At 32.4% G+C, this 25,613-nt stretch overlaps 3 protein-coding genes across 4 annotated transcripts; all 3 read left to right on the top strand.

The window, feature by feature from the left end:
• Positions 1–4,392: 4,392 nt before the first annotated feature.
• On the top strand, positions 4,393–5,383 carry LOC136413745 (uncharacterized). The gene is made up of 4 exons (XM_066397444.1): positions 4,393–4,540; positions 4,602–4,765; positions 4,832–4,939; positions 4,996–5,383. Exons 1-4 carry the CDS (start codon positions 4,474–4,476, stop codon positions 5,053–5,055), a joined length of 399 nt encoding a protein of 132 aa, XP_066253541.1. The 5' UTR covers positions 4,393–4,473; the 3' UTR covers positions 5,056–5,383.
• A 12,343-nt stretch (positions 5,384–17,726) lies between these two features.
• Positions 17,727–18,503, top strand: LOC136413857 (fatty acid-binding protein, liver-type-like). 2 transcript variants are annotated; one of them, XM_066397598.1, is made up of 5 exons: positions 17,727–17,884; positions 17,943–18,035; positions 18,096–18,112; positions 18,167–18,268; positions 18,322–18,503. In XM_066397598.1, exons 1-5 carry the CDS (start codon positions 17,818–17,820, stop codon positions 18,379–18,381), a joined length of 339 nt encoding a protein of 112 aa, XP_066253695.1. In that variant the 5' UTR covers positions 17,727–17,817; the 3' UTR covers positions 18,382–18,503. The 2 variants fall into 2 exon arrangements, with proteins under 2 accessions (XP_066253695.1, XP_066253694.1); XM_066397597.1 differs by having other exon boundaries at positions 17,943–18,112.
• Positions 18,504–21,161: 2,658 nt separating this feature from the next.
• On the top strand, positions 21,162–22,163 carry LOC136413861 (fatty acid-binding protein 2-like). Its single transcript, XM_066397601.1, has 4 exons — positions 21,162–21,287; positions 21,346–21,509; positions 21,562–21,663; positions 21,721–22,163. The coding sequence occupies exons 1-4, from the start codon at positions 21,221–21,223 to the stop codon at positions 21,778–21,780; spliced, it is 393 nt and encodes a 130-aa protein (XP_066253698.1). The 5' UTR covers positions 21,162–21,220; the 3' UTR covers positions 21,781–22,163.
• Positions 22,164–25,613: the final 3,450 nt, after the last annotated feature.

Raw genomic sequence — 25,613 nt, 5'->3', positions numbered from 1 at the left:
CTTTATCTCAAAAAACAAGCACTTTCGAATCTATGTTTATATGAAGTTTTTTTTCTGAATCAAGTTTTTCTATCGAATGTTAAAATCCTGCTAGAAACAACTGAGACACCCTGCATATCTATAAAACTACTTGGTCTTTCAGATATTTCAAAAACCAAAATTTTAATTGTTATGACTTCGGTCCCTTCTTCTCTTTAACCCGGAAATAGCAATTGTTGTCTATCAAAGTGTACTTAAAATATTCCAAATTCTAGTAAGGAGATCAAAGAAAGTGCTGCCAAACTTTGTTCCTTGCTTCGCTTCAAATTTAATTTCATTTACCGAACTAACTTTCAATGTCTTCAATATGTAGACATTAAGAGTTAGTTTCACCATATTAAAGAAGATCGTATGGTCTTAAAACCATCAAAAACAAATGAAAAATAGCTTAAAATAATTTTCGTATGGACTTCTTTGTAATCGTAATAATTATTAATAAGAAGAATAAATAATACAGATAATTGCAATATTGCCCTTCCACAAATCAAAATTTCAGTAATTATTACACTTGAACACCAGGCACAACGGAGTAACGAGTTACAGCCGCCTCAAGGAATTATAGAAGACTTAGAGGCATTAAATCAAAAATAATCAAGAACCAGAAAAGGTTTTGTTTCTGGAGAAACTTTATATTTCTCATTTCAAGGAGAAATTGACGACAGAAAAAAAGTCAGAGGTTTTTGAAAAACAATACAAATTCAGAATTTTATGTGGCATTAAATACGTCAATATTCATAAATAATATATGTATGTACATATGTACTTAAGTAATTATTTTGATTTTTACGTAGATAGACTTACACGAATAATATTACCATTTATTATCCTATAGCTTCTACAAAATAGTCCTCATTTATGACTAATGATTGATTGTCTTTACCCGTGTCGGAGTCATGGAATTTCTATATGAATATTATTCGCAAAATGCCTCATTTTAATATTACTCTAATATATGCGCTAATTACTCTCTGCCCAGGGCTAGTTTCGATATAACCTTTGCACTACAAGCAATTGGCTCAAATTCTCAACACTAAAGTTTTCAACGTAATTCCAGACGAAAACTTCTAATGACGATTTGTACTTCGGAAACCAACTATGTATGTCGTAATGATTACACCATGATAGAACTTCTGGTATTATCATGTTGAGTCATGTCCCAACAAACTAAACCAGTGGCTGTTGCTGTGGTTTCAATTGTAACTTAATAATGAAACACCTGATTTTTAGTGTTGAACAGGTGCTAGATGATATTCAATAATAGATATTTCATATTGCTCTATGAATGTGGTATATTAATGACGTGCACGTAAAAATACATTGATTCAACTATACAGGGTGTTAATTTGAAAACTTTCTTCCCCTATTATCTCGAAACGGGTAGATTTTTTAATAATCGTCGGAACGTGTCGATTTTGTTATGGGCCTGCAAGATCACCATACTTAATGCCGTTAGATTATTTTTTGTAGAGGCATATAAAATCGGTTGTTTCCAAAACCCAGCCCAATAATATTGACGATTTGAAAAGAAGAATCACAGAAGCACGTAGAGCTATTCAAGAAGCGGTATTTGAAAATATCAGTCAAGATTCAAAATAGACTTTATTATTGTTTCGAAAATAATGGAGAAAATTTCGAACATCTAATAAACTAATAAATGTGTTAGAAATAAAAATTCCAAATTTGAAGGTGTTTTTTTAAAGGCCAGCAATAAGGAAAATTATGTGCTTTAGAATTTAAAACGACTATACAGAAGTTTATTACAACAATTTCCTAATCGTAAGAAATGTTTGAATAAAAAGTCTTAGTTTCAACGCTTTCAAAACATTAATAGGAAAAATGAATTTAGAATGATCAAAGACTCCTGACTTGATAACGCTACAATCAAATATAACAAATGAGGTACTGAAATGTAGAGAATGAAAAGTCCTTTAATATGATATATCACTTAACCCCCTTTATCGTTTAAGATATTTGAAAGGGTGACTCTGGTGGGTACAAAATTGAACAAAGCGCAGTGAATTCTACATTAAAAAAAATTCCTCCCCGATAACAAAATCAACATCTTCTGGTGATTTAAAAGAAAATCTACCCCGTTTCGAGATAATATGGGTGGGAAGTATTTAAATTGACACCTTGTATAAATCGACCCTAAATAGTGGTATTATTGATGATAGATTTAAAATCCCCTAGAGTGGCAGCGCATTTTATTCTCACCCCTATTTCCAACTACAATATATCGAATTCTAATCTGATACGTAAGTATTATTAATAAAACTATCTACTAGTACTATAAAACTACTAACTAGTAATAATATACATAAATTTCAATTAAATACTTCAGAAACTTCGCAGTTTCATAATCAAAGCTGCCTACGCAATAATTATTGTAGAGAATCTTCATATGAGGGTCAGTTTTAAACATAGATCATAAGCAACGCGACTACCAAAAAATAGTGCTGTTAATTTAAAAGAAATCTCCATTTTTTGAACATAAAAAATTAATTATAGAAGTCTTTATAGCACAAGAAGTTACTTAAGGGCTTGATATCGTTACCAGCTAGCTCAAAAGTTTTTACTATCAAAAAAGAGTGGGAGACCTTAAGATCATAAACCGAGGACCAAATGGAGCTGATAAAATAGATTTATTTACTGATACTGTTATTTTCATGGAGAATCTGGAGGAAGGCACAATGCAAAATGTCTCCTTCACATTATTTAGTGAACACTGCCTGAAGCACAAAGATGGAAGATTTCTTTTTCTATTGTCCAAAACAATTATAGGAACCATTGAAGATCTGAGATCTCCTGTAAAAATGCCGTGTAAACAGCCTAATATCCTCAATTATTATGTGGTTGTATGTTTGAGTTGCTGCCATATTCCCAGGTTCTAACGTATAACCCCTATAATGAAGTGATATACAACTTTTCAACCCAACACAATTGCACCTCACAGACCTGTATTCAGCTAAATTTAAAAAATGATTTGGTCACAACGTGACTATATTTTACTACCTGTATAAGCCATATACGTATAATGATATCAAATGAAAAAATATGGGGTACATGTTATGACTTTGCTACCACGTTTATAAAGCATATTAACGGAACAGTAAACGAGGTGGTAAGCGCTGACATTGTAAGGGTTGATGATACCTTTACTACTAAGAGAGGTGATATGAGTGCCATAGGTTTCTTTTTATTTGAGGAACCAATTTCATTAGGGTACTTCCATGGCATTCACTCGGGTACCCCTATGGCTAAAAACCTAATCTACATTATGTGTTGTCATCATGTTTCAACACAGTTATTATCAACCTAGTAACTAAAATCATCAACTTGTAGAATATATTCTAATCTATGTGTTTATACAGGGTGTTTATTCAACAGCTCTTCGGACTTTTATGAGTTTACTTGTGATTTCGTAAAAAAACAATTATGGGGATATATGTGAGGCTAATAAAGGTAAATTTTAAAATTAGTGGTAACTCTACAGAGTGTCCCAAAAAAACGGGGAGTCATAGGAGCCATTTTTTAAATGGGATCACCTGTATTTTTTCCACGTGATAGAATACTCTGTTGATCCTGTGTTAGTTCCTAGATTTTTTTTACCTTGGGATGCAGTGACTCGAAACTATGAAGTTTTAAAAGACATTTTAGACATTTAGATGCCTCATAAAAAAATTAATATTGCAGTTAACTTGAGTTAGATTTTAATAATTTTTGGATGAATTCTCATGTAAGATCCCCTAGCAGGCATGAATACTCATTTAGCCAAAAAAATATATAGGATGGTCACAACAATAATTTCAATTTTCTTGATTTTTCCTAAGAAGATGATGTATTTTTTATTACGTAGGATGAAAAAAAATTAAATTTTCATCATTTTGGTATAAAATAATGTCATGTTTATCTCAAATGTTAATGGAATAATGAATTATTTCGAGAAAAGCTGTATTAATGGCTACGTGCCTGAGCGTTAACCATGCGTTGCCGTGGTTCAGTGTTTTTTTATTTTAAGTTTTGACAGATTATCAGGTGGAAAAAATGCAAGTGGTCTCATTTAAAAAATATGACACTTCACGACGCACCGCTTTTTTGAGACACCCTATAGAGTTGTTACTAATTTTAGAATTTACCTACATTAACCCCATAGAGATCCCCAAAATTTTTTTAAATGGAATTACAAATAAACTAATAGAAAACCGAGGGGCTGTTAAACGAACACCCTGTATATCTAATTTAATTTCATTTGGTGGTTTATAATTGGAACTTGGGTATTCGTAGGACTTAATTTGTATACCTTTCTTAAACAAATATATGCTTGTTTGATTAGATAAGACGATATTATTTATATAAAACTTTTTTCTGCATGTTCATTGAGAAAATTTGCAACGATTTGTTTAGTGAATATTTACTTAAATCATTAAAGCACCAATGGGTTTGGCAGGAAAGTATCAAGTTGTAAAAAACCAGGGTGTCCTGGAACACATGACAGCACAGGGTAAGTTCTTGTTCTATTCCGCAAATTTTAGACACTCTAATAAAATTAAAGAAAATTGCAGGAATACCTGCAGAACAAGCTGTAAAATTCATAGAAGGATCCAACAATATCGAAATTACCATAAATGGTGATAATATAACGATTGCTCGAGGAGATGGACATAATCGCAATTATACAAATAACAAAGAAACCACTGAGACTGCTCCAGATGGGAATGTAATTAAGGTAATTATCTTTTTTGTGCTTCCGTGAGCCAAATAATTAAAACAGGTATTGTGTAAAATTTAACAGAACTTTAGCGTGTTAAATGGTACCACTTTAACCGTCGAGTCAAGCCATAGCCAAGGCAAATGGAAAAGGATTTACACATTATCTGATTCAGGCTCTGAACTGACAGTGGTAAGTTACATTTTTCGCTGTTTGGAAACCGGAATTTAAATAATTTTGAATTTTAGGTCTCAAAATCTGGAAATGCAGGGATTGCTGATGGAATTAGAATCTACAAAAAATTGTAATTAATTTTTTTAAATTTATTTAGACCGTTTATTTTTTTTCATAAAATCCTGTAATTCGGAGAATAAAAATTCACCACAAATTTTAACATTAAAATTTTCTTCCCTATCTTGATAAATTACTGATTGAAGGAGATAATTTTACCTATGGCAATTTTTGCCTACATATTATAAACGCTGTATCAATTATTACTAAAATTTTGATAAAAATTAGAAACACGTTTAAGCTTTGGCACGTAAAAATATAGAGAAATGAGAAATTTCATTTTACAATTTTAATATACACATTTTTTTACTATTATAACAACAATTTATATTATTGTGTTTAATAATAATTTTGTGTAAATAACAACTTGCAAACCCATTGCTTAAAACAAAAAATAAAAAGACTCACTTTTAGAAGTAGTAAGTCAATTTTTGTAACTCGTGTCAATTGTGCTACCTCGTTTCCCTCATCCTGCAAAATTTTACTTGTTAGGTAGGTATCGTCAGTTCAAGTAGATACATAGGAGATGTGCAAGTGGGAGAAGGGCCGCATAAAGTTTAATATGCCTCAGAGAAAGACCAACGAAATTAGTAGCGAAGCTAGCAGCTAATGTGGGCGGAGTCAGATGTCTCCACTTCGATATTTGGATTAGTATCGATTTCGCTGCCTTCGTGGCGATGGAATTAAAAAAAAAATATCAAAGCAAAAAGCAGCAATGTACATAAATACAAAAAAAAAGATTAATTAATCACTAGAAGTTATATTAGTAAAAATTCTGAAACGGTAAAACATTTGGTAACACAGAACTGACCCCGCCTACGTTAGCTGCTAGCCTCGCAACGCACTTCGTTGATCTTTCTCAGAGGCATATTAAACCTTATGCGGCCCTTCTCCCACTTGTACAATCTCAAGGTTTCCATTTGAACTGGTGACACCTATATACAGTCTGTCTCAGATAAGTATGAACAGCATGAAGCTCCCGGAAAATGTAATAGATACATAACTGCTCAAATTAGGAAAATGTTATGCAATTTAAAGAAAATTAATAATTTGTTTCTATGCCGGTTAAATTTGAATAGTTATCAAGATATCCGCAAAGATAAACGAATTTGACGGTTTTCGTTTTTTGCAAATAACTATTATGCGGTTACAGTTAGAGGAATGAACGTTTTACATTATTAATACACTTTTTGAGAACTTCTTGACGATGTTACACATTAAATAAATACTATGGAAACGGTAAAAATATTTTAAAGTTATAAAACCCTAAATTTGTTTGACGTGTACATAATAATAACTCAAAATTGCGTCTGCAATGAAGAGAAATTCGATGTCATAAACCTACATATTATGGCATAGAAATTGTATAGAATCCTGAACCTATGTATGAATCTAAATCAATTCCCAGAAAGGAAGCAACCCGGAAAGTCCACATTTAGAGGACTGCTATCTAATTTGAAAGGATTTAGTTCGTTTAAGCATTTATTTATTTATTATATACCAGTTCTATAAGTCAAAATCATAACTGACTTATCAAAAAATGTATGAATGGCTATAAATCAGAGTTTGTAAGAAAAATACCAAATATAATACATGACTGAAAAGGAAACTTTATGACGATTTCAAAAATGTAAATATTCGATATTGCGCCTATCTGAAAATTAAAAGTTTAACAGTTTATCTCCAAAAGTAAGCACTTAACAAAAAAGTGATAAGACTGCTAACAAATTCTCAAAAAAATGGCTTGATAATGTGAAACTTTCATTCCTCTAATTGTAACCGTATAAGGGCTATTTACAAAAAAAAATAAAAACCGCCAAATTCGTTTTTTCCGAATATCTTCGTAACAATTCGGAATTTAGCCGATATTAAAACAGATTATTAAGTTGCTTGAAATTACGCAATTTTTTCCCAATTTAAGCTATTTTGTATCTATTATCCTTTCCAAGATCTCCATGCCGTTCATCGTTTTCTGCGGCAAATTGTATAATTATGCGCACCCTAACTGTTTACATAAATGGCTGTTTTATTATCAGCATGAATATTTCAACTAATTGACGCTGTTAGGAGGCAAGAAGTGTTATGAACTCGTTAAAGTGTTTAGACATGCCGAAATTGTAATTTCAAATATTGTTATTTTAATATTGGCCAGAAACGTTCGTTAAACTATAGGAAGTTAAGATTTGGAAATGGTGTCGTTTTTTTACAACTTCAAAAGTTTATATGATATTTATTTTAAGTTTGAGTAAAATATTTCCTTTAAAGGTACTTTAGAGGTAAGAAGATGACTTCCCATCTGATGCTGACAGTCTAATCTGTTAACTTTTAGCTCTAACTGAGATATCATGTAGTGTATGTCTTTAAGCAGTCACTTAATTAAATATTTTAGAAATATTAAGAACTATAAAGAAAATATTGAGAACCATTTTCGAAAATTCTGAGTCGTAGATTTCTTCAAATAAATAATTTGCAACCCTCTGTATAAGCACTGACGAAGACAGAATAGAGTAGACCCCCCAGTAACATGGTGGATACGTTCCGTGTTAAACGAGTTCGCTTTGCATGAGTCACTTGGATTATATAAATACATGAGCTGTTTATAGCCCAAGGCGATTAACTTACTTGTTATATTTAAAATAATTCTTTCTTAATAGTCACGTTTAAGACATTACATGACGATAACTTTTAGGGCCGCTAAATAATAAATGTTTCTATTCACATGAAATGTATAAAAATTTTTTAATAAATATTTTTTACTTTTTCTTTTATGAATCGATTTGGCAAATGAGCGGCTCATACAATTTACTTATGCATAAACATACACTTATATGCATGCTTAACAAAGATGTAAAATAAATGTTTAACATAATTATTTAATAAACAACCTCCTCTAAAAATGGCGTTTCCCCGAATTTGTGAAGCACAATAACTTTTAGTGTTATTGGGTTAAAGTGATATTAATTATTGGAGCTAAAACGTAATAAAATCGGAACATTTGTTTCCTCTTGTCGTGTTATAGGAGCATCTTTTAGCGTGTTACACGAATACCATCACAATTTTTCCACCGTTTTATGCGAATCTGTCTTGTACTGAACCCGTATTGTACAAACTTCCAAGTTATTTCCAAAATCCAGTTGCGTTCGTTCCAAAATACTTTTCTGGACATTTCTATCAAATTTCAATCTGAAAAGGGAAAATTTAGCAGCAAATGTAATCTGATTGATATTTTCTTTTGCGATCTCAACATCGCTATTTGTGTAACTAGTTAGGAAATGCATAATTTTATGTAACTAGTGGTATTTTGCGACAGGAGCGAAGTCCCGCAAAATGACTATACCTACTTTCTTTGATAACTAGTTACTGAATTAAATCTGATTAGTTACCGGTTTTGTGAAATTTTGCGAAAATAATTACGTACTCTGATTAATTATTATTTTTTAATATATGTATGCAGTTGTTATCAACTTACGACAACAATTATCATCTGGCCAGTCATTGCTTTGGAGAATTTTAATCCTGAGAAATCAACGACTTACAGATATTTTAATTGAAAACCTATTTGAGTTGGAATTTCATTTTTGGTTGGAATTTATGAATTTGCGCAAACATTACTTGCTTAATTGAAGTTGATAAGACATACCCATTATGGATATTAAAGTGACTTACTGCAAGTTATGTGGCAGCGAACTAATTTGCCATTGACACTGTTCAATAAATAAACAAATTTGATTGTTAACTAAATTTACATTGGCTTTAGCAGAAAAGTAGCAAAATGTAAAAAAATTATAGGTTCATCCAGCACATCCATCCAGCCACTGATAAGTTCTCTATGATTTTTACCAGTCTCGACTGGTCTGGAGGAAATAGTAACTCATTACAGGACTCCCAGCAGTGCATGCTAAAAAAATTGTAGCGGGCGATAACAACATTGAAATTGACATTAGTGGTGACAACATTACGATCTCTCGGTGAGCTGGGCTTACTGAAAATTAAAAAAATAACAAAGAAACCTCTCAGATTGCTCCAGATGGGAAAACTATTAAAATAGTAAGATTTATCTAATCGTTATCCAAATGGGAAATAAAAATCTATTTTCTCAGAATTTTGCTGTTTTGGATTGTAATACTTTAACCATTAAATCAAATCTGTGGAAAAGAATTTACTCACTATCTGGTTCTGAGCTAATTTTGGTAAGTTACACATATTGCTGAATGATATAAACGCTATTTTGGTAATTTTTAGAAAGCTGCATCTTCAAAAAGTAGTGTACCTAATGGAGTTAGAGTGTACAAAAAAATGTAAATCGTTACTCAGTTCTTTTTAAAGTAATTTGTTAATCATTTTAGTTATAATAAAGCATAGTTTTCAATACATATAAATAAAATATATTTCATAATAAAAAATATGTTTACTTTTATATGTTCCTTTTGTGCTTTGGAAGATCATGTTCTTGTACTTCTTACAGAATGGAATACCGATATGAGACGTCAAATATTCCCGCAAAAATATATCTTTCAATTTGGCTAAAAATTAGTTGTTTATACCCTTTGTTGTTTTTGCAAAAAGAGTAGTTTCGCTTAGATTTATGTAAAAGTATTGGTCTGGGTTGGCTTGCACAAAATGCAATAGTACGATTAGATACATAAAAGCAAGATCAGTACAAAGTTTCATTCTGCAAGACCAAGACCGAGGCTCTCAATTTAAAAACAAGGCTAAGATGAAGGTCACTCTTATTTTGGTCTTAGTCTTGTTTCTTTATCACTATTTCCGGTAGTCAAAAACAGGACGTAAATCTCACTCTGAGCTTATGCAGGACATTTAAGGTGTCTGAAAGGCCGACCAATAGATGTTTCCTATACAGTTCCAAAATGTGAGTGATATTTCAGAAATGAGAAGTTTTTGTCAAAAGATTATTTATAAATTGTTTTCCTAAAACTTACCTTTACGGAAGTACAGCTCCTCAAAGTTTAATAGCGAAAATGGCATTTTATTATTTTCTTCCAGTTTCTTCCAGTTGATGCAATTTAATGAATTTGTTTCAAAGCAATACATTTATTTTTAACAATTTTAACAAAAAATTGTTGTTATTTTGGCATTTAGATGATAGAGTAATAAATATACACAAAATTCAATTACTTTTGTAAATTACGCCTTTTGACATACTGGTAAAAAGGTGTTTTCTTGGAAAACGGTTTACGAACATCTACCAAGAGCACCTTTGTTTTCTTAGGTGCACCAGAAATCTAATAAACCATATAACAGTTAAAAAAATCAAGATCTTTAAAGTTTAGGGATAAATAAGTTGAGAATACTCTCCCTCCCACCTTCCTGAAAATGTAGAAAGAAGAACAATGTCCTTTCTTATTAACCTTAATATGACACATGAGTGACAAAAAATTCATTAAATTTCATCAACTGGAAGAAAATTTATTTGAAAAATTCATTTTCGCTATAAAATTTTGAAAATCTGTATTTCTATGAAAGTAAATTTTTGGAAATTAATTTTCTGACAAGAACTTTTCATTTCCGGGATATTGTCCACATTTTTGAAAACAGCCTATGTGGGCTATAGATTACGTAAAGTACCTCTGGCACAGTCTGGTAGTTCTTGTAGGCTCGAAAGACCAATTCAGTAGGTTGTCTCGTTCATAGAGTGATATACTGAGTTTATTGCATTGTGCAGCAGTAACATCTCCTTTATCGATAGTGGAACAAAAGCTTCAAACCCTCTCGCTAAATTGGTTGTACGAAACAGATAAGTCTATCGTTGTTTTATACTTTTACATCAGGTAGAGAAGAACTAAAATCTCCAGAGGCCCGATTTTTAAATATAAGATATAAAAAATCGCTTAGAAATGACGTCAAAAAGGTTCAATCCGCAACCAAGATTCTGATGTTAAAGATTCTTGAAATACTCTTCATACTAAGACTTAAGAATTCTTCAAAGTATGCCACTTTGACATCATACGAATACCGAAACGTTCGAATTATATTTCTATTATATAAATTTTTTTATTGACAAAAATACTGATTCAATATACAGATATCGCAATTCTCAAGTCGCCAGTTTAGAACCCAGTTTTACAATTGATAATGATAAATGTTGATGTCATGCCCGAGGAGGGTTCTACTCCCCATATTCAAGAATGTGGCCGATGATAGTAAAGTGAACGATACTTGAAACCTTGAAACACTTCTCGTACTTCTTAAGGACGTAATAAACCAATGTTTCAGTTTATTCTATATACATAATGGAGGAGCTGACGTCTCCTATCTATAGATTCGGCTTGAAGCACTAATGTTGAAAACATTGAATTCAAAAGAAAAAAAAATGAAATATAACCTAATTATGTGTCTCGAAACTTGAGCCGAGAATAGCTTTAATGGACGCCTTGATGTATTCCAGAAATAATAGAGTGAGGGCCTACACAGTCTACCATTCATTGAATTGTGAACAACAGTGACTTTAAATCTCTTTTTGTTAGTCGGTATAAAAGGAAAATACTGGAAACTGCTATCTATTTCAAATATTCCGTAAATTATAGCCGTCTATGCTATGAAAAATTCATGCTCCATTAATAAAAAAAATTGATTTTATTAAGCAAATTTCTAAGAAAGTTTTATACCACGTTTATTTTAGGCATAATTTTCTAAGTTTTAAAATAAAAAAATTAAGGCGGATGTGCATGTTCGCGTGAAAATCCTGTACCAACAGGCCCTAAGTTCTCAAATTTCAGATGCGGACACAAAAAAGAACTTTGTGGTTACTCTCTCACAAGATAAATGACAAAAAAATACATAAAGCTGAATGTTACCTTAGCAGTTCTATTGAACAAAATACCATTTTCCGCAGTCTTTAAATAATTGAGCTTTAATATTAATAATGTCGTTGACCGATTAAACCAATAACTGACCACTGGTAAGTGAGCAATGTTTGCGTGCCTTGACCACTTTACCAGGTAGATCGGTTAGCTTGGTTGGAAATAGAAAATTGTACAGGCAGTAATTCCAAACGCAATATTTTTTAACTTCCTAGTCATCATTGGTTTATATTTATTATGGAAATTTTTATAAAAATTTATGAAAAAACACAACTTTTTCTAATGTAACCTATCTCTTATCTAAATCAGTTTAGAATACCCTTTCTATTAAATGCCGTAAATCGTTTGTTTGTATATTTTAAAGTTTTCTTGATACAGCACCATTGTGGTCCTCAATTTTTGCGATTTTTTAGTGCCGAAAATGACAGTTCGATAAAAGTACCTTTTCAAGGCTATACAACCTCTAATGGGACATCCTCAGTCAACATAAACCCCCTATAAGTCCATCGGACCGATAACAGCACAGTAAAAGTTTCGATTTTTTTTCGAAAAATGTCAAAGGAGGAAGGAGGTACTCAAATTTTTGCTTTTCAAAATTTGAACCGCGATAACTTGGGCAGACCTGGGGCAGTTGCCTTAATCTTCTCAGCTTTTTCCTTCCTACGATTATTATTACATTCATCTTCATTACTCTCGACTTTAGATCTGCCTCGTTCCCTAAGTCCTCCTGGTTGCACTCGAAGATTTGGTGGAAGTGCAGCAAAAAAAAACACGCCAGATGACGTTGGTAGGATATTTTTCTGCAGGTCCAATATACTTGCCGTCCACATTGCCGATTTCTGCCTGCGCTTGATTGACTCGGGATGAACCGAACTGACGGAAACTAATAGGATCCAAACTGGTCTTCGAGATACTCGAGTTGATTAAACGCGAAGCTGGAATGAGGCATAAAATGATTATAGATAACAGATCTTAATCTTTTCAGGCTTTCAGGGGAAAACGACCACCGAAAGTATTGCAATGGTCTTATGGACGTCCATAATTGATATTCGTGGATTTTGGTTAAAAAAAACGATAAACGGCACTGTCTCTAATATTTTGATTACACAATTATTTGCTACACTGTTATCTATCGTTAAAAGAATTATGGAATACCACCCTTGATCACCAGATTCAAATTCCAGTATTTGGCTATTAAAAATAATAGGCCTACTGTAACTAGTAAACTTTATTAATTTATAAAAACTAAGAGCTTTTGTAATATTAAGTCGAACATCATAAGGACAAAGTTATTAATATTTAAATCTCCTCAAATATGGAGGGTGCAGCAAATCCGTCAGTATTCTCCACTTATGAAGTGAATTCTCTCATGACAGAGACATCTCTTAAATCACTGTCAGGGTGTTAACATTAGACCTTAGAATTGCAGTTTCTCGCCACAAAGCAACTGCTTCCTAACGAACATTAGGCAGCATCCACAATGTTAGCAGGAGTAGTGTCTGAACATTGCTCTAGCTGGTCTTTTATGCAGTTGCGGAATTAATCAAAATCTCTGAAATTGGACCATATTACATTCACAATATTGATAAACATGTCTACAAGATATACCTTTTCTCGAGCTCAACCATGAGGACCTCGATAAACATAAAAGATACGAGGTTGGTTAAATTAGGGTACAAATACGCCAATGGGAGTTTAAGAATATGCCGTTTCAAAATTTGAGAAATGCCGATAAATGTTCCCATTGTTCGAAATAACTTCATTTTTTTAAATTTGAACCCTTTCAGTCACGCACCAAGAAACATAATCTTAAAATTATATGACTTTGGGAACTTGATTAATAATTTTTTTATGATTCTTGCTGCAATCTTTCTTGTTACTCTAATCCCCTCCACTTTTGTGTCACGTCATGTCCTTTACAGGGGACTATGGGACTTAACTGAATTAAAAAAATATATATGGTTATCTACTTAATTTTATTATGGAAATTATGAAAACAATTGTGATCTTTTTAAATACATTTTGTACAAAAAATAGGCGTTTTACCCTTGCGCCCTTCCAATTGACATCGTAAATGATCTTTTTTTTATCTTACTTTGGGAAATGGTCTATCGTATCATCCCTCTTATTTTCAATTGGCCTTACCTCGTATTTTCTTTTGTTCTTAATTATTCCTTCGTCACTGGTAGTAGATCTTCCTCACTTAGCTGCTTGTCTGAAGAAGATTAAGTGCACATCAACTTTTAATTGAAATTGCAATATATTATAAATTTTATTTTTTCTATTTCTATCCGAATTTCTAAAGCTGTGCCGCATTAGTTTTATACTCTATCCAGGCATTGGCCAGCGAGTAGTCAAAAGCGTGGTTAATCATACTCATCGTCCATTTTCGGGATTTTATATTGGGTCTATAACTAGCAAAAAATACATATCACTCGCATCTTCTGTACTATTGTTTATATTGTTACACATTTAGGTCTATCTACATCTACGTAGAGTTTTTCTTCTTTATCACACCTCTTCGAGTGCATTTACATATCTGCGCTTCCTTTTCCCACGTAATTGGCTGCCAAAACAACTGTTTTGTTGTCGTATTATTTCGTTATCACTATGCAATCTGTACCAACTACTCTTTCACTAAAACCTGAACCTTTTTTCTTCATTTCTTGATAACTGAGTAATGGAACCTTCAAAAATCTATTTACACATATAGTGCTAAGGGCAAATATTTTTCTATAGAGGAGATACAGGCAGACATAATAAGAATTAAAATAATTATTAAAAAAATAGACCATGATTAGGTTCATGAATTCTTTCTGATACCTGCATTACTGTGCCAGCTCCTACTCCAAAATATGCACAGTTTCCTTTCAATTCAATGGTTGAACTTTGATAAATAATAAAATCGTAAATGAGCCCTCTCTGACCTCATAAAAAAATATTTGTATGTCCCTTTCTTTGGTTTGTTTCTTATGTACTGTTTTACATTTATCTGCCCATGAAACGGAACATTTGACTCGGCAATACATAAGTGAGTCTTTAGGGGTAGCTCCAAACATCTGGATCGAATTGAATCGTATATTGATCTGACTTTCCACAATCGACCTTTGATTTATCTACGTTATGTAACATCTACCAAATATACCAGTTGATGTAGTTTTGGAAATCTGTTGAATGACATGTTATCTCTTACTAGAGGGATTCTTAATGTACAATTCCAACATATTCTAACTCGAGGAAATTTTAAATGTTCCATGACTACGGGGTTACTGGTAATTTGACGTATTCTCTTGGGGCGATGATGGGGCATGAGATAAGGAATAAATTGAACCCATATACATATGTATGTATACTCCAAAACTCACTAGATTTTTAGTTATTTTCATGTTTGTTGTTTTTTTTAATTCGGGGTCTTAATGGTTTCAGAATGATTTTTCAAGAAATCTTTTTTGTATTTTTTCCAATAAGGATTGTCTGTAGATCAATAGCGAGAATTATGTCTATGACTAGGCCTATTTAAGCAAAACGTTGCTTCATCCGAAAATAACATTCTAGAAGAGAACCTATTAGCCTGAATGCCTTTTTCTTGCATCAGTTCACAAAATTTCATCCTGCAATCAAAATCTTCAGGCGTCAACTATTTGGTAAGGGAAATTTTGCATGGATGAAATTGTTCTTGTTTTAAAAGATTGTTTACTAATTTTCCAGATACATCAAACTCATCGGTAAATTTGCTGATAGACTGTTTTCATCGGTAGGTGAAAGAATGTCTAGTACTTTACCATCGCTAGTTACTATTTAAGGTTTTCCACACTTTGGAGCAGATTCCACAGTTCCAAGTTGTTGAAATTTTTTGTTAACCCGACAAACTACACTTTTATCAATAGGTACATCTAGACATTTTTCACTAAATATGAAATCCACTTCTTCGTAACTTTTTTTGTGATCTCCATACTTCAAAAAGATTCAAATTTAAATTCTTTGCTTTTTAGACAAACGATCCATTTTTTTTATGTTTTAATTGTGGTAGATGCCTAACAACTAAATTCAACTACTTATGAATTTTATGAAAACCAAAATATTTTGTATTTAAACAATTGTTTACATTAAAGGTGATTTGGGATTTCTACATCTTATTGACATTTTTTCACTTTCTTTCAAAGTGAAGTAAAAATGGATTGTCTATCTAGGAAGCAAAAATTAAAATTTTCAACCTTTTTAGGATATGAACCTTGTTCTTTTTTTTAAAGGAAACTATAGCTCCAATTTTAGTTCTGAGTATACCGTTGTATCCCTTATTGAATTACCTTTTATTTTCACCACAATAATGAGTACCTTTTCTTTTGAAAATAAAAAGTTAGTAAAGGTAGATGGATAAGGGTGAAAAATTTCAACATCGAAAAAAATACATTAAATGCTTTTTTTAAATAAAATTATACGTGCTTTAACATTCCTTTAAAATATCGTGTTTAAGAAAATTATAAACGTGTTGCAATACTCTTTGCAAGCACTGTATAGGGTCTTTCAATAATGATACTCGATTTTTAAATGAAATCATATTTACAAAAATAATCAGTAAATAAAACAAGTTGTGTGTGAGATATCCAGTGAGCATTTCTTTAATTGAAAGAACATTTCATGGCATTAAGTATGGGATATAACACTCAAACGGCCCTCAAATCGCTGATGCAGAACGTCCATTGTGGCTTGCGCTATGTGGTACGTTGCACCAACCTGTTGGAACTACATGCCGTCGGTGTCTATTTTATCCAGTTTGGACCACAAAATGTTTCTTATCATCTAGCTCTAGCGCTCCTCGCTGAAAATTATGCCAATGCCAGTTTCGTTTTGAAAGAAGTTCGGACCCACTTTTTTTCATATACTCCATGTACATCATATTAGAGTGGACACACTATACTGTTTATTAACGAATTTATTTCAGTGTTTTTTTTTAGGAAGGAATCAATTATATTCGTTATTGAACTTCACACCAATATTTTTTTATTGAAAAAAAAACAAATACACGGCTAAGAAAACGTTGGCAAAGATGTAATAATTATTATAATTTATTCTGTTTAAAACTTCCGAATCTATTCTGTTTAAACCTTCGGACATTGTCTTGACTAGGAATTGTTATTTAGATAAAGTAAGGATCGGCACATTGTTGTACCAACGTTGCTTTCCGAAATCGGGTTGAATGAAGCGACGTCAGCCAGACGTTGAAAAGCTCTTTAGAAAACGTCGACAGTAAATGGCATGCAGAGTGCAATTCTTTCGCTTCGTATCTTTGAAACTATGTTGTAACGGTTTTAATAATATTATAAATGTTATTAAAATCAAATTATCAAGTTTTTAAGCTAATAACCGAGATAATATGTGTTTATATGGGATTCTTGGATCGGTCACTTATTCAGAAAATCACCTCTTCAGAAAGTCTTTATCCTTACTGGAAATATCCAAAGGACCAAAGTAATGTTTTTACATTTTATCTCGAGAACATATCGACTAAGAAACGGCTCAACTAGGAAAGTACAGTTAAAATTAGCAGAAGTAAGGACATTGTGCAACACGAAAATGTTCCAAAAATCTACTGTCATGAATGACTTCTTGTTTGAAATTGATTTAAGTCTAATCTACCCCATTCATGTTTGTCACGTTTCGACAACAATTACCAGGCCAGTCATTGCGCAGGTGAAATTTAATACTTATAATCAACAACTTGCACATAATTGAATCGAAAGTCTATTTGAATTGGAATTCTATCTTACAGCTGGAATTTAAGTACTCATATGAATTAATTAGTATATTTTACGCAAACATTACTTGCTTATTTCAAGTTGATAGCTCATAACGTTTCTGATATAATAACAGTGACTTATTGCTAATTATGTGATAGAAAGAGTTTACAACTGAGACTATTTAATGTGTTGAAAAATTAGAAAATTAGTTGAATTCAAAATGAGCTTAGCAGGAAAATACCAAAATATAAGCAATGAAGGATTCCTAGAGCATTTCACTGCCAATGGTAAATAATCTATGGCGTCTTTGTATGATGACTCGTAACGAAAAAAAGCTCATTACAGGACTACCTGCAGACCGTGCTAAACAAATTCTGGAAAATACCAAGAATATTGAAATAATCATTAGTGACGACAACATTACGATCACTCGAGGAGGTAAGCTTAATTCAACAACACATTTGATAAATAACAAAGAAACCACTGAAAGTGCTCCAGATGGAAAAGTTTTTAAGGTATTGAGATGTGTGACCAATATCCGAATAAACAATAACAACCAAACTTTTTAGCATTTTACTGTTTTGAATGGTAACACTTTAACTATCGACTCAGGAAATGATGAGTTCAAGTGGAAAAGAATTTATTCGTTATCTGGCCCTGAGCTGACTTTGGTAACTTGCACATATTTTTCTAAGATATGGAATGCTATTTTGATCATTTTTAGCGGTCCATATCTTCAAAAGATGGTGTTCCTGATGGAATTAGAATCTACAAAAAATTGTAAATCAATTAGTTATTAAAATGGAGAAACTTTATAATAATGAGTTAATCACTGTAATTATAATACAAAATGGGCATCAAGTTTTAATTAGAAATTATTGCTTTTTTTTCATTTGAAATTGTATGAAAGGTAAATGTGACATTGGTCATTTATATACTTTTTTGAAAATACATACATTGGAAAATTGACTTAAAGTCTTAGTTATTTCCAGAAATATTACTGTTTCGGTTGTCTAAACACCAATAGTGTTCCAGACAAAAAATGATAGTTTCCAAATTTTATAATAACTATAAAAACATTTTTTGGAAAATTTTCAATCGATTTCTTGCATTTTGAGATAAAAAAGTTTATTCTTTTTAATGGAAAATCTTATATATTGTGTATATGTGGATTCGCATTCGATTGTCTCTTTTTATTTTTGAATTACTGATTCAGAAGAGCTTTTTTGGAAAATGTTTTAAAAAAGTTATCATGGGATTAGTTTCGCTTTTCCTGACAAAGAAGTGCTTTTTACATATTTTCGAAAAAAAATTTATAGTATAACGAATTATTCGAGTACGAGGATAATCTCAAAAATACCCGACCTGACACTTAGAAAAAAAAAATTGAAAAAGATTACACTATTTTTCAACATAGCCTCTTTGAGAGTGACACACTTCCCAGCGATGTTCTATGGCGGCTATACCCTGTTTATAGTAAAAAGCTTCGAATATTTCAAAATAAGCATCAACCTCAGACCATATATCTTCAATATTAGCAAATCTCTTTCCACCGAGCTATTTTTTAAGTTTGTAAATAGAAAATAATCTGAGGGGGCCAAATCTGGTGAATAGGGTGGGTAAGGAAAAAAATTTGAAACCAAGTTAGTTGACTTTGGCTATTGCTATGACAAAAGTGTGGACTGGTGCATTGTTTCCATGAAACAACACTTCCTTTTCGTCAAATGTGGTCGTTTTTTCCTAATTTCTTCGCTCAAACACTGCAATAAATTTGTATAATATCCTCCGTTTATTGTTTTTCTTTTAAGGAGTCAATAAAAATGATTCCACCTGCATCCCAGAAAATAGACGCTATCACCTTTCCTGCCGATGGAAGGGTTTTCGTTTCTTTTGGAGTCGATTCTCCCATTTGAATCCATTGTTTTGACTGCCCTTTCGTCTCAGATGTGGAATGATGGATCCAGGTTTCATCCATGGTTATGAATCAACGTAAAAACTCAACTTCATTGCTGCAGAACTTTGTTAAACATTGCCTTTTTGTTCAAGTGTGAATAATTCCGACACCAATCTTGCGTACAGCTTTCTCATATCCAATTGTTAGGTTAAAATGCGATATATAGTACTTTTTGAAATGCCCATCATATCTGCTAACTCGCGCAATTTTAACTGATGGCCATCCAATACAATTTTGTGGATTTTGACCACATTTTCTGGAGTGGTCACCTCATTTAGTCGACTACTGCTGTGTTGGTTTCGGCAGCTCCTACGACCGCGTTCAAACTTTGACACCCAATATTTTACAGTTATTAACGAAGGACCAGATGTTTCCAGAGTAGAATCTAACTCCACTTTGCTGTTGGATGAACTAAGACCTTTGAAATGAAAGTATTGAATCACGTACTGATGACCAATTTTTTACATGTTCACAAAATCTCTAAAAGCGTTAATTGAAAACGGCTTCAAAACAAACATAAATCAACGTAGCACTCTCAAATTTTAAAAATAAGCTTTTTAAAGCTTTTTAAGATTAGGTCTTTGTAATATAGGCAAATTTTTAACAAAAACATCGCCATCTATATCTTAGGTGGGGTACTTTTGAGACTATCCTCGTATATAAGTTCCTATGCATACCTCTCCTTATTTCAAGTTTTAAGCTTTAAAAAAATTAGAAAATACGTTAATAATATTTTCATTAGGTTGGTCACCTTTCAGGACCGTTAGAACGAGCTTTTCAAATTGAAAATCTTATGTGTTTTGATAACGTTTAATCTTCGAAATAATAATGAAACCGCCATTTGTATATTAAGAGCGCAATTTGTTATGTTGTCGCTCGACGAGAAAAGGTTAATTCAGGTTATTTCAGAGCTGTTATTAAAATTGCAGAACTATTATACATTATTTTCGGCACAGGTTGCATTTTATGCCAGTTATGTGCATATATGTTTTAAGAAATTTTATTCTGTTGTATTCCCAATTGTGACTGTTAAATGACTATGAAAGACTGAATATGACAAATGAAGATGTGTTATTGGACTACGAATGGTCCCAATGGTGCAGCAATAAAGTTGCGAGAAGTTGGAAAATTTAAACAACTGGTTTAGTCTTATTGTTGATCCAATCCCGGTTTATACCAAATCACACTAACTCTCATAACGTTTTTAAGGGACCGTTAAGCAACATAATAGAAATATTAATGGTGAAAAATTCTAGTATCTCAGTTCGTATATCTCTTTATACTGGTTTTTGATTTATTGCCCCTCAAAAAGAGCATTTATTTGTAGCAAAATGTTCAATTTATTGTTCGATTAGTGTCGTTCTTTAGTCCTTTAACTCAACCCAACAAATCATTCTACTCGGGTGACTTATACGGTTCCCACGTGTTGCGTGACAATCCTATCTTAATCGGTAATCAGTAATCTTTCAACAGAGACTTCATAATATCTAATCAATACATAAAAAATGTAGCTATTTTATAATTCCGCTTATTGACTTTATTAAGTCCATAAGTTTCTGCATTTGATAACAACTTTGATATAAAAGCGTCTCCTTGCACATTAGGTAGATGAGATAGCAGCAATCGAATCCGTTAGTTGGGTGGTCTGATTATTAATATAATATTCATTATGAGTTTGGCAGGGAAATATCAAATTGTAAAAAATGAGGGCTTTTTAGAGTATTTGATAGCGCAAGGTAAGTTTTATTAATTTTCTTTCTATCCCCCGCTTCCACAAATATTAAAACTTCTTAGGACTACCTGCAGAGCGTGCTCAGGAATTTTTAAATGATGCCAATAATATTGAAATTTCTATTAATAAGGATAACATTACCATCACTCGAGGCAGTGGACTTGCCCAAACCTTGACCAATAACAAAGAAATCTCTGAGACTGCTCCAGATGGAACTGTTTTCAAAGTATTGAAATGCATTTAAAATATGTTATTAAAATAACTATTGTGGGTTTCAGAATTTTGCTACATTAGATGGTAACACTTTAACTATTGAATCAAATAGTAGTCAAGCCACCTGGAAGAGAATTTATTCTCTATCTGGCTCCGAGCTGACTGTGGTAAGATACATGCATTTTTGTATGATAAAGTGTTTTAATAATTTTCATAATTTTTAGAGAGCCTTATCTTCAAAAAGTAATGTTGCTGATGGAGTAAGAGTCTACAAAAAATTGTAAATGTTTACTAAAGTTAACATATTTTTAATTGCTCGCTTCAAATTTTAATAGAATATGTGAATTTTATTAACTTGCTACCAGTAGCAAGTAAAAATCATATGACTGCTAATTATGTGTTGTTCAATGTATTATTAATTCTCCTCATAATATTACAAGGTGTTTCTAAATGTAGTGCCATAAATTCAACCACGTATTCTAGATTCCAAAAATATGACGAAACCTTCCTATAAAAATATATCGAAAAGCACTTTGTTCTCAGTATACAGGGTATGAAAGATTGGTTTCTGATAATGGTTCCTTATCAATATTTTCGAAACGTTTCGAAATTAAGTGAGGAAATTTTGTATTTTATTGTAACTTTTTGTGCTCTTTCGGAATTTCTAAAACGAAATTATTATATTTTTCCAGGGACGGGTAATACAGGGGAGGGGGTAGTGCTTAAAAAGTGTCTAAACTTTTTTTATACTGCAATTTATCGACGATTTTATCGAGGTTAGGTAAAATAATACATTTAAAGATTTTTATGTAAAACAAGTACTCCTATTGAAAGTCAAAATCTCCAACAGTTTTTCGAGAAAATTGAGATTTAACAAATTGGTGGATGGTATGTTTCATTAAATAAACGTCAGATTTAAAAACTCGTTGACATTTTCGTATATGACAGCATAATAAGCAATAAACATTAGATTTGATATTTAATTTAGAAAAGATATTAATTTTTTTAATCAATAATTGTAATTATACACTGTCCCGGCGTCAACGAAAAACCACCAGAGTATAATAATAAATGAGTACTTTTTGTGTAAAAATCTTCAAATTTAATGTTTCCTATAAAATCGTCAATAAAGTTAAATTTAAAAAAATTAGGCAATTTGTAAGCATTACCATCCCTGTATACCCATCCCTAGAAAAATGTGTCAATTTCGTTCTAGAGATTCAGAAAGAGCACAAAAAGTTACAATAAAATACAAAATTTCGTTACTTAATCTCGAAACGTTTTAAAAATATTAATAAAAACTATCATCAGAAACTAACCTTGCACACCCTGTATATCGAAAGCGAAGCGCCTTTCGCGCGTATGTTTATAGGAAGTTTTCGTCATATTTTGAAACCTAGAATACGTGGTTAAATTTATGGCATTACGTTCAGAGACATTTTGTATATCAAAAATTATGGATCAAAATTTCCTTGAATCCTCTTCGAATTCTTCCGATTCTAAATTAAAAATTAAACTTAATCAATATATTCCCACATTTCTTCTTCACTACTATGTACTTATTGGAGGAAAGACCTCACTAATTAATGGGAAAACACACGTCTTAAACGAAGAAGAAATCCAAAGTCATTTTCCTTTCTGATAATTTTATCTGTAAATTACCCTGTGAATGCTAGATTTGCTAAAACGGAGGAACATTTGAGGATCAAATATATATATGAAAATCCCTGTGATCTACGATGCTGCTTCACAATTTAGATTCGGTTAGTTTGGATTAACTCATAGGCCAATTTCAGTGGTTGCTACTGACTGACTAGATGTCTATTAATGTTTCAGTTTGCAACTGTAGGGGAATATTTGATTTATGGGTTCCTGGAAAACCCTCTTTTCATCCTCCTGTGGCTCCTGTTTTCTTTTAGTTTCGATCTCTTTAAAGTCAATGATACATAGTCGATTATGAATTTCTTTTCTACTCACCCCTCGACTTGCTGTCCCCCCGACGATTAATTCCCTAACCACCTAACGGTGTTAATTTGGAAATACAAGAACGTTTTAGTAATAGAGATCGTAAAAACGCTATTGTCAATCATATTTTCTAAAAATATGGATCATTTCATTATTTTCTCCTTATTGGTTAATACTTTTTCGATTCTTAGTTTGGACATATTTTTAGAGCAAAATTTCAGTAGGCACTAAGTATCCGTCAAACCCTTTTTTGTGCCTCTTTTCGACTAGGAGAATCAATTTCTTCAAATTAGTCAGTCCAGGGTCACTTGTCATTTTCCTTTCAAATGCATTTCAAATCATTTTCGCCCTATTAGTCAAATTTCCATGAAAATGAGAAGATTTGGAAAACAATTTTATAGCGGACAATTTTAATAAAAAGCACCTAGAAAATGTTGTTGTGCCATGTTGGAATTTCCCAACATAAAACGGTTGAAAACCGTTGGGCCTCCAATCGTTGTTGCGTCCCAATAAAATAGACATCCTCGAGCCACCGTTACGTGCCGAATTAAGATGGGAGCTATGCGTTCCGCCCATCTGGTTCTTTGCGGCTCGGCGTTGTAGCCCAGAATTGGAACCACACCGACCTCCAATAAACCATCAGGAATTCCTCGGCGTAAATATTGCACGATGAGGCACCCGAATTAGAGGGTGGCGGCATTGATATAATTTAGAATAGGTTAAAAAAGTAGCATCTCTCCCAACAGTTCTTGTAGCCCTAAGAAGTGGGGAAGTTGGCAGACTCCTCCACGGCGAGATCGGTAGTACAAAAAAAGACCTCTAAGAGTGCAATTGGACTCCCGATTGAGAAAAGTATCTCAATCTCTCTATCTCTCTTTCTCTCTCTCGCTACTTAGTAGTTACTCTCCTAACTCAGGGTCTATTGGTCGCTGCTCAATCACTCCAAACTCTATACGCGTACACTAAAGCAAAACAGCTCTAGCAATTTCGCGTATCCTCAACCTAGTCCTCAGATCTCGCGTACACGGTGCTTTCGACTGTATCCGCGATTGTGAATTTATACAAGATAGCAGTGTATTAAATGATTAATTGTGCAACAGTGTTTTTTGTGAACTGGAAAGCCCATAAAACCTACTTCCTCTAAATGACGGTAGACCGTCTGGTCCTTCGAAAAACCCAACCAGCATAAGTGGATTACTCCGTGGGTATCTATTGAGGTAGTCACTACTGTTAGGCACACTCTAAGAGGCCCTGGCCTAGACATGCCTCTTCTACCATATATTGCAGGTCTCGATTTCTCTCAGTAATTCAGAGCTATTTGTCTATCTTTTCCATTGTCATTTTATTTCCTAGGTTTCAAAGTCTGGGTCTCTATAATCCGTCCATTAAGACGTTCTTTGTATGATGAAGTCAAAATAGTTTATCCAATCGACTTCGCCATCCTAGGAAACGCTCTACCACTTTGTGTTTCTAAAACCATTTAAGATAAATATATGAATTTGTGTGCAAAAATTAAACTGAATCAAGTAGTTGTTTCAAAGTTAAAATTAACTGTTTAACAATGCATTTTCTTCTCTTTTTTTTTCAATTTTTTTGCTAATAAGGTTGTTGTTGTCAAAGGTTTTTTTTATTACTAATGTGTTTCCTTAAAACAGCTTGTAATCGAAATTATGCTCGATTATCTTTGACTGAAATAAATCGCTTTCTTTCGCGAAGAATAAAAGAATGAACAGGATATTTTAAAAATAAAAATAAAAATGCTATTAAACTACAAAGAACTCCCGAACTTACGCCTCTGATTAATAATTTTGAAAAATTTTAACTTTGAAACAACCATTTAGTTCAGTTTAACTTTTGCACGCAAATTCATACATTTATCTTCAATGGTTTTAGAACCACAAAGCAAAAAATCAATTTCCGATGGCCATCTTTGAAGGGCTGCAGCACTTTTAAGAAACATTTGGAGATTCATTTTTATTAGAATTTTTTCTTGCTTAAAATCAAATTCCCTATGCATGATTTACGTATGGCCGTTTAACTCTGACTCACCCTGTATAAAGAATCAAGAATCAGGTCCTTAGTGACAGATTCTTGAATATGTGAAGTAGAATCATCCCAGGAATCACATAAATATAGTATGTTTTCATTGATA

Source organism: Euwallacea similis, chromosome 15, assembly GCF_039881205.1.
Source record: "Euwallacea similis isolate ESF13 chromosome 15, ESF131.1, whole genome shotgun sequence".
NCBI classification, from domain to species: domain Eukaryota; kingdom Metazoa; phylum Arthropoda; class Insecta; order Coleoptera; family Curculionidae; genus Euwallacea; species Euwallacea similis.
The sequence above is the reverse complement of the archived record's forward strand: the minus strand, read 5'-3'. Positions and strand labels throughout refer to the sequence as shown.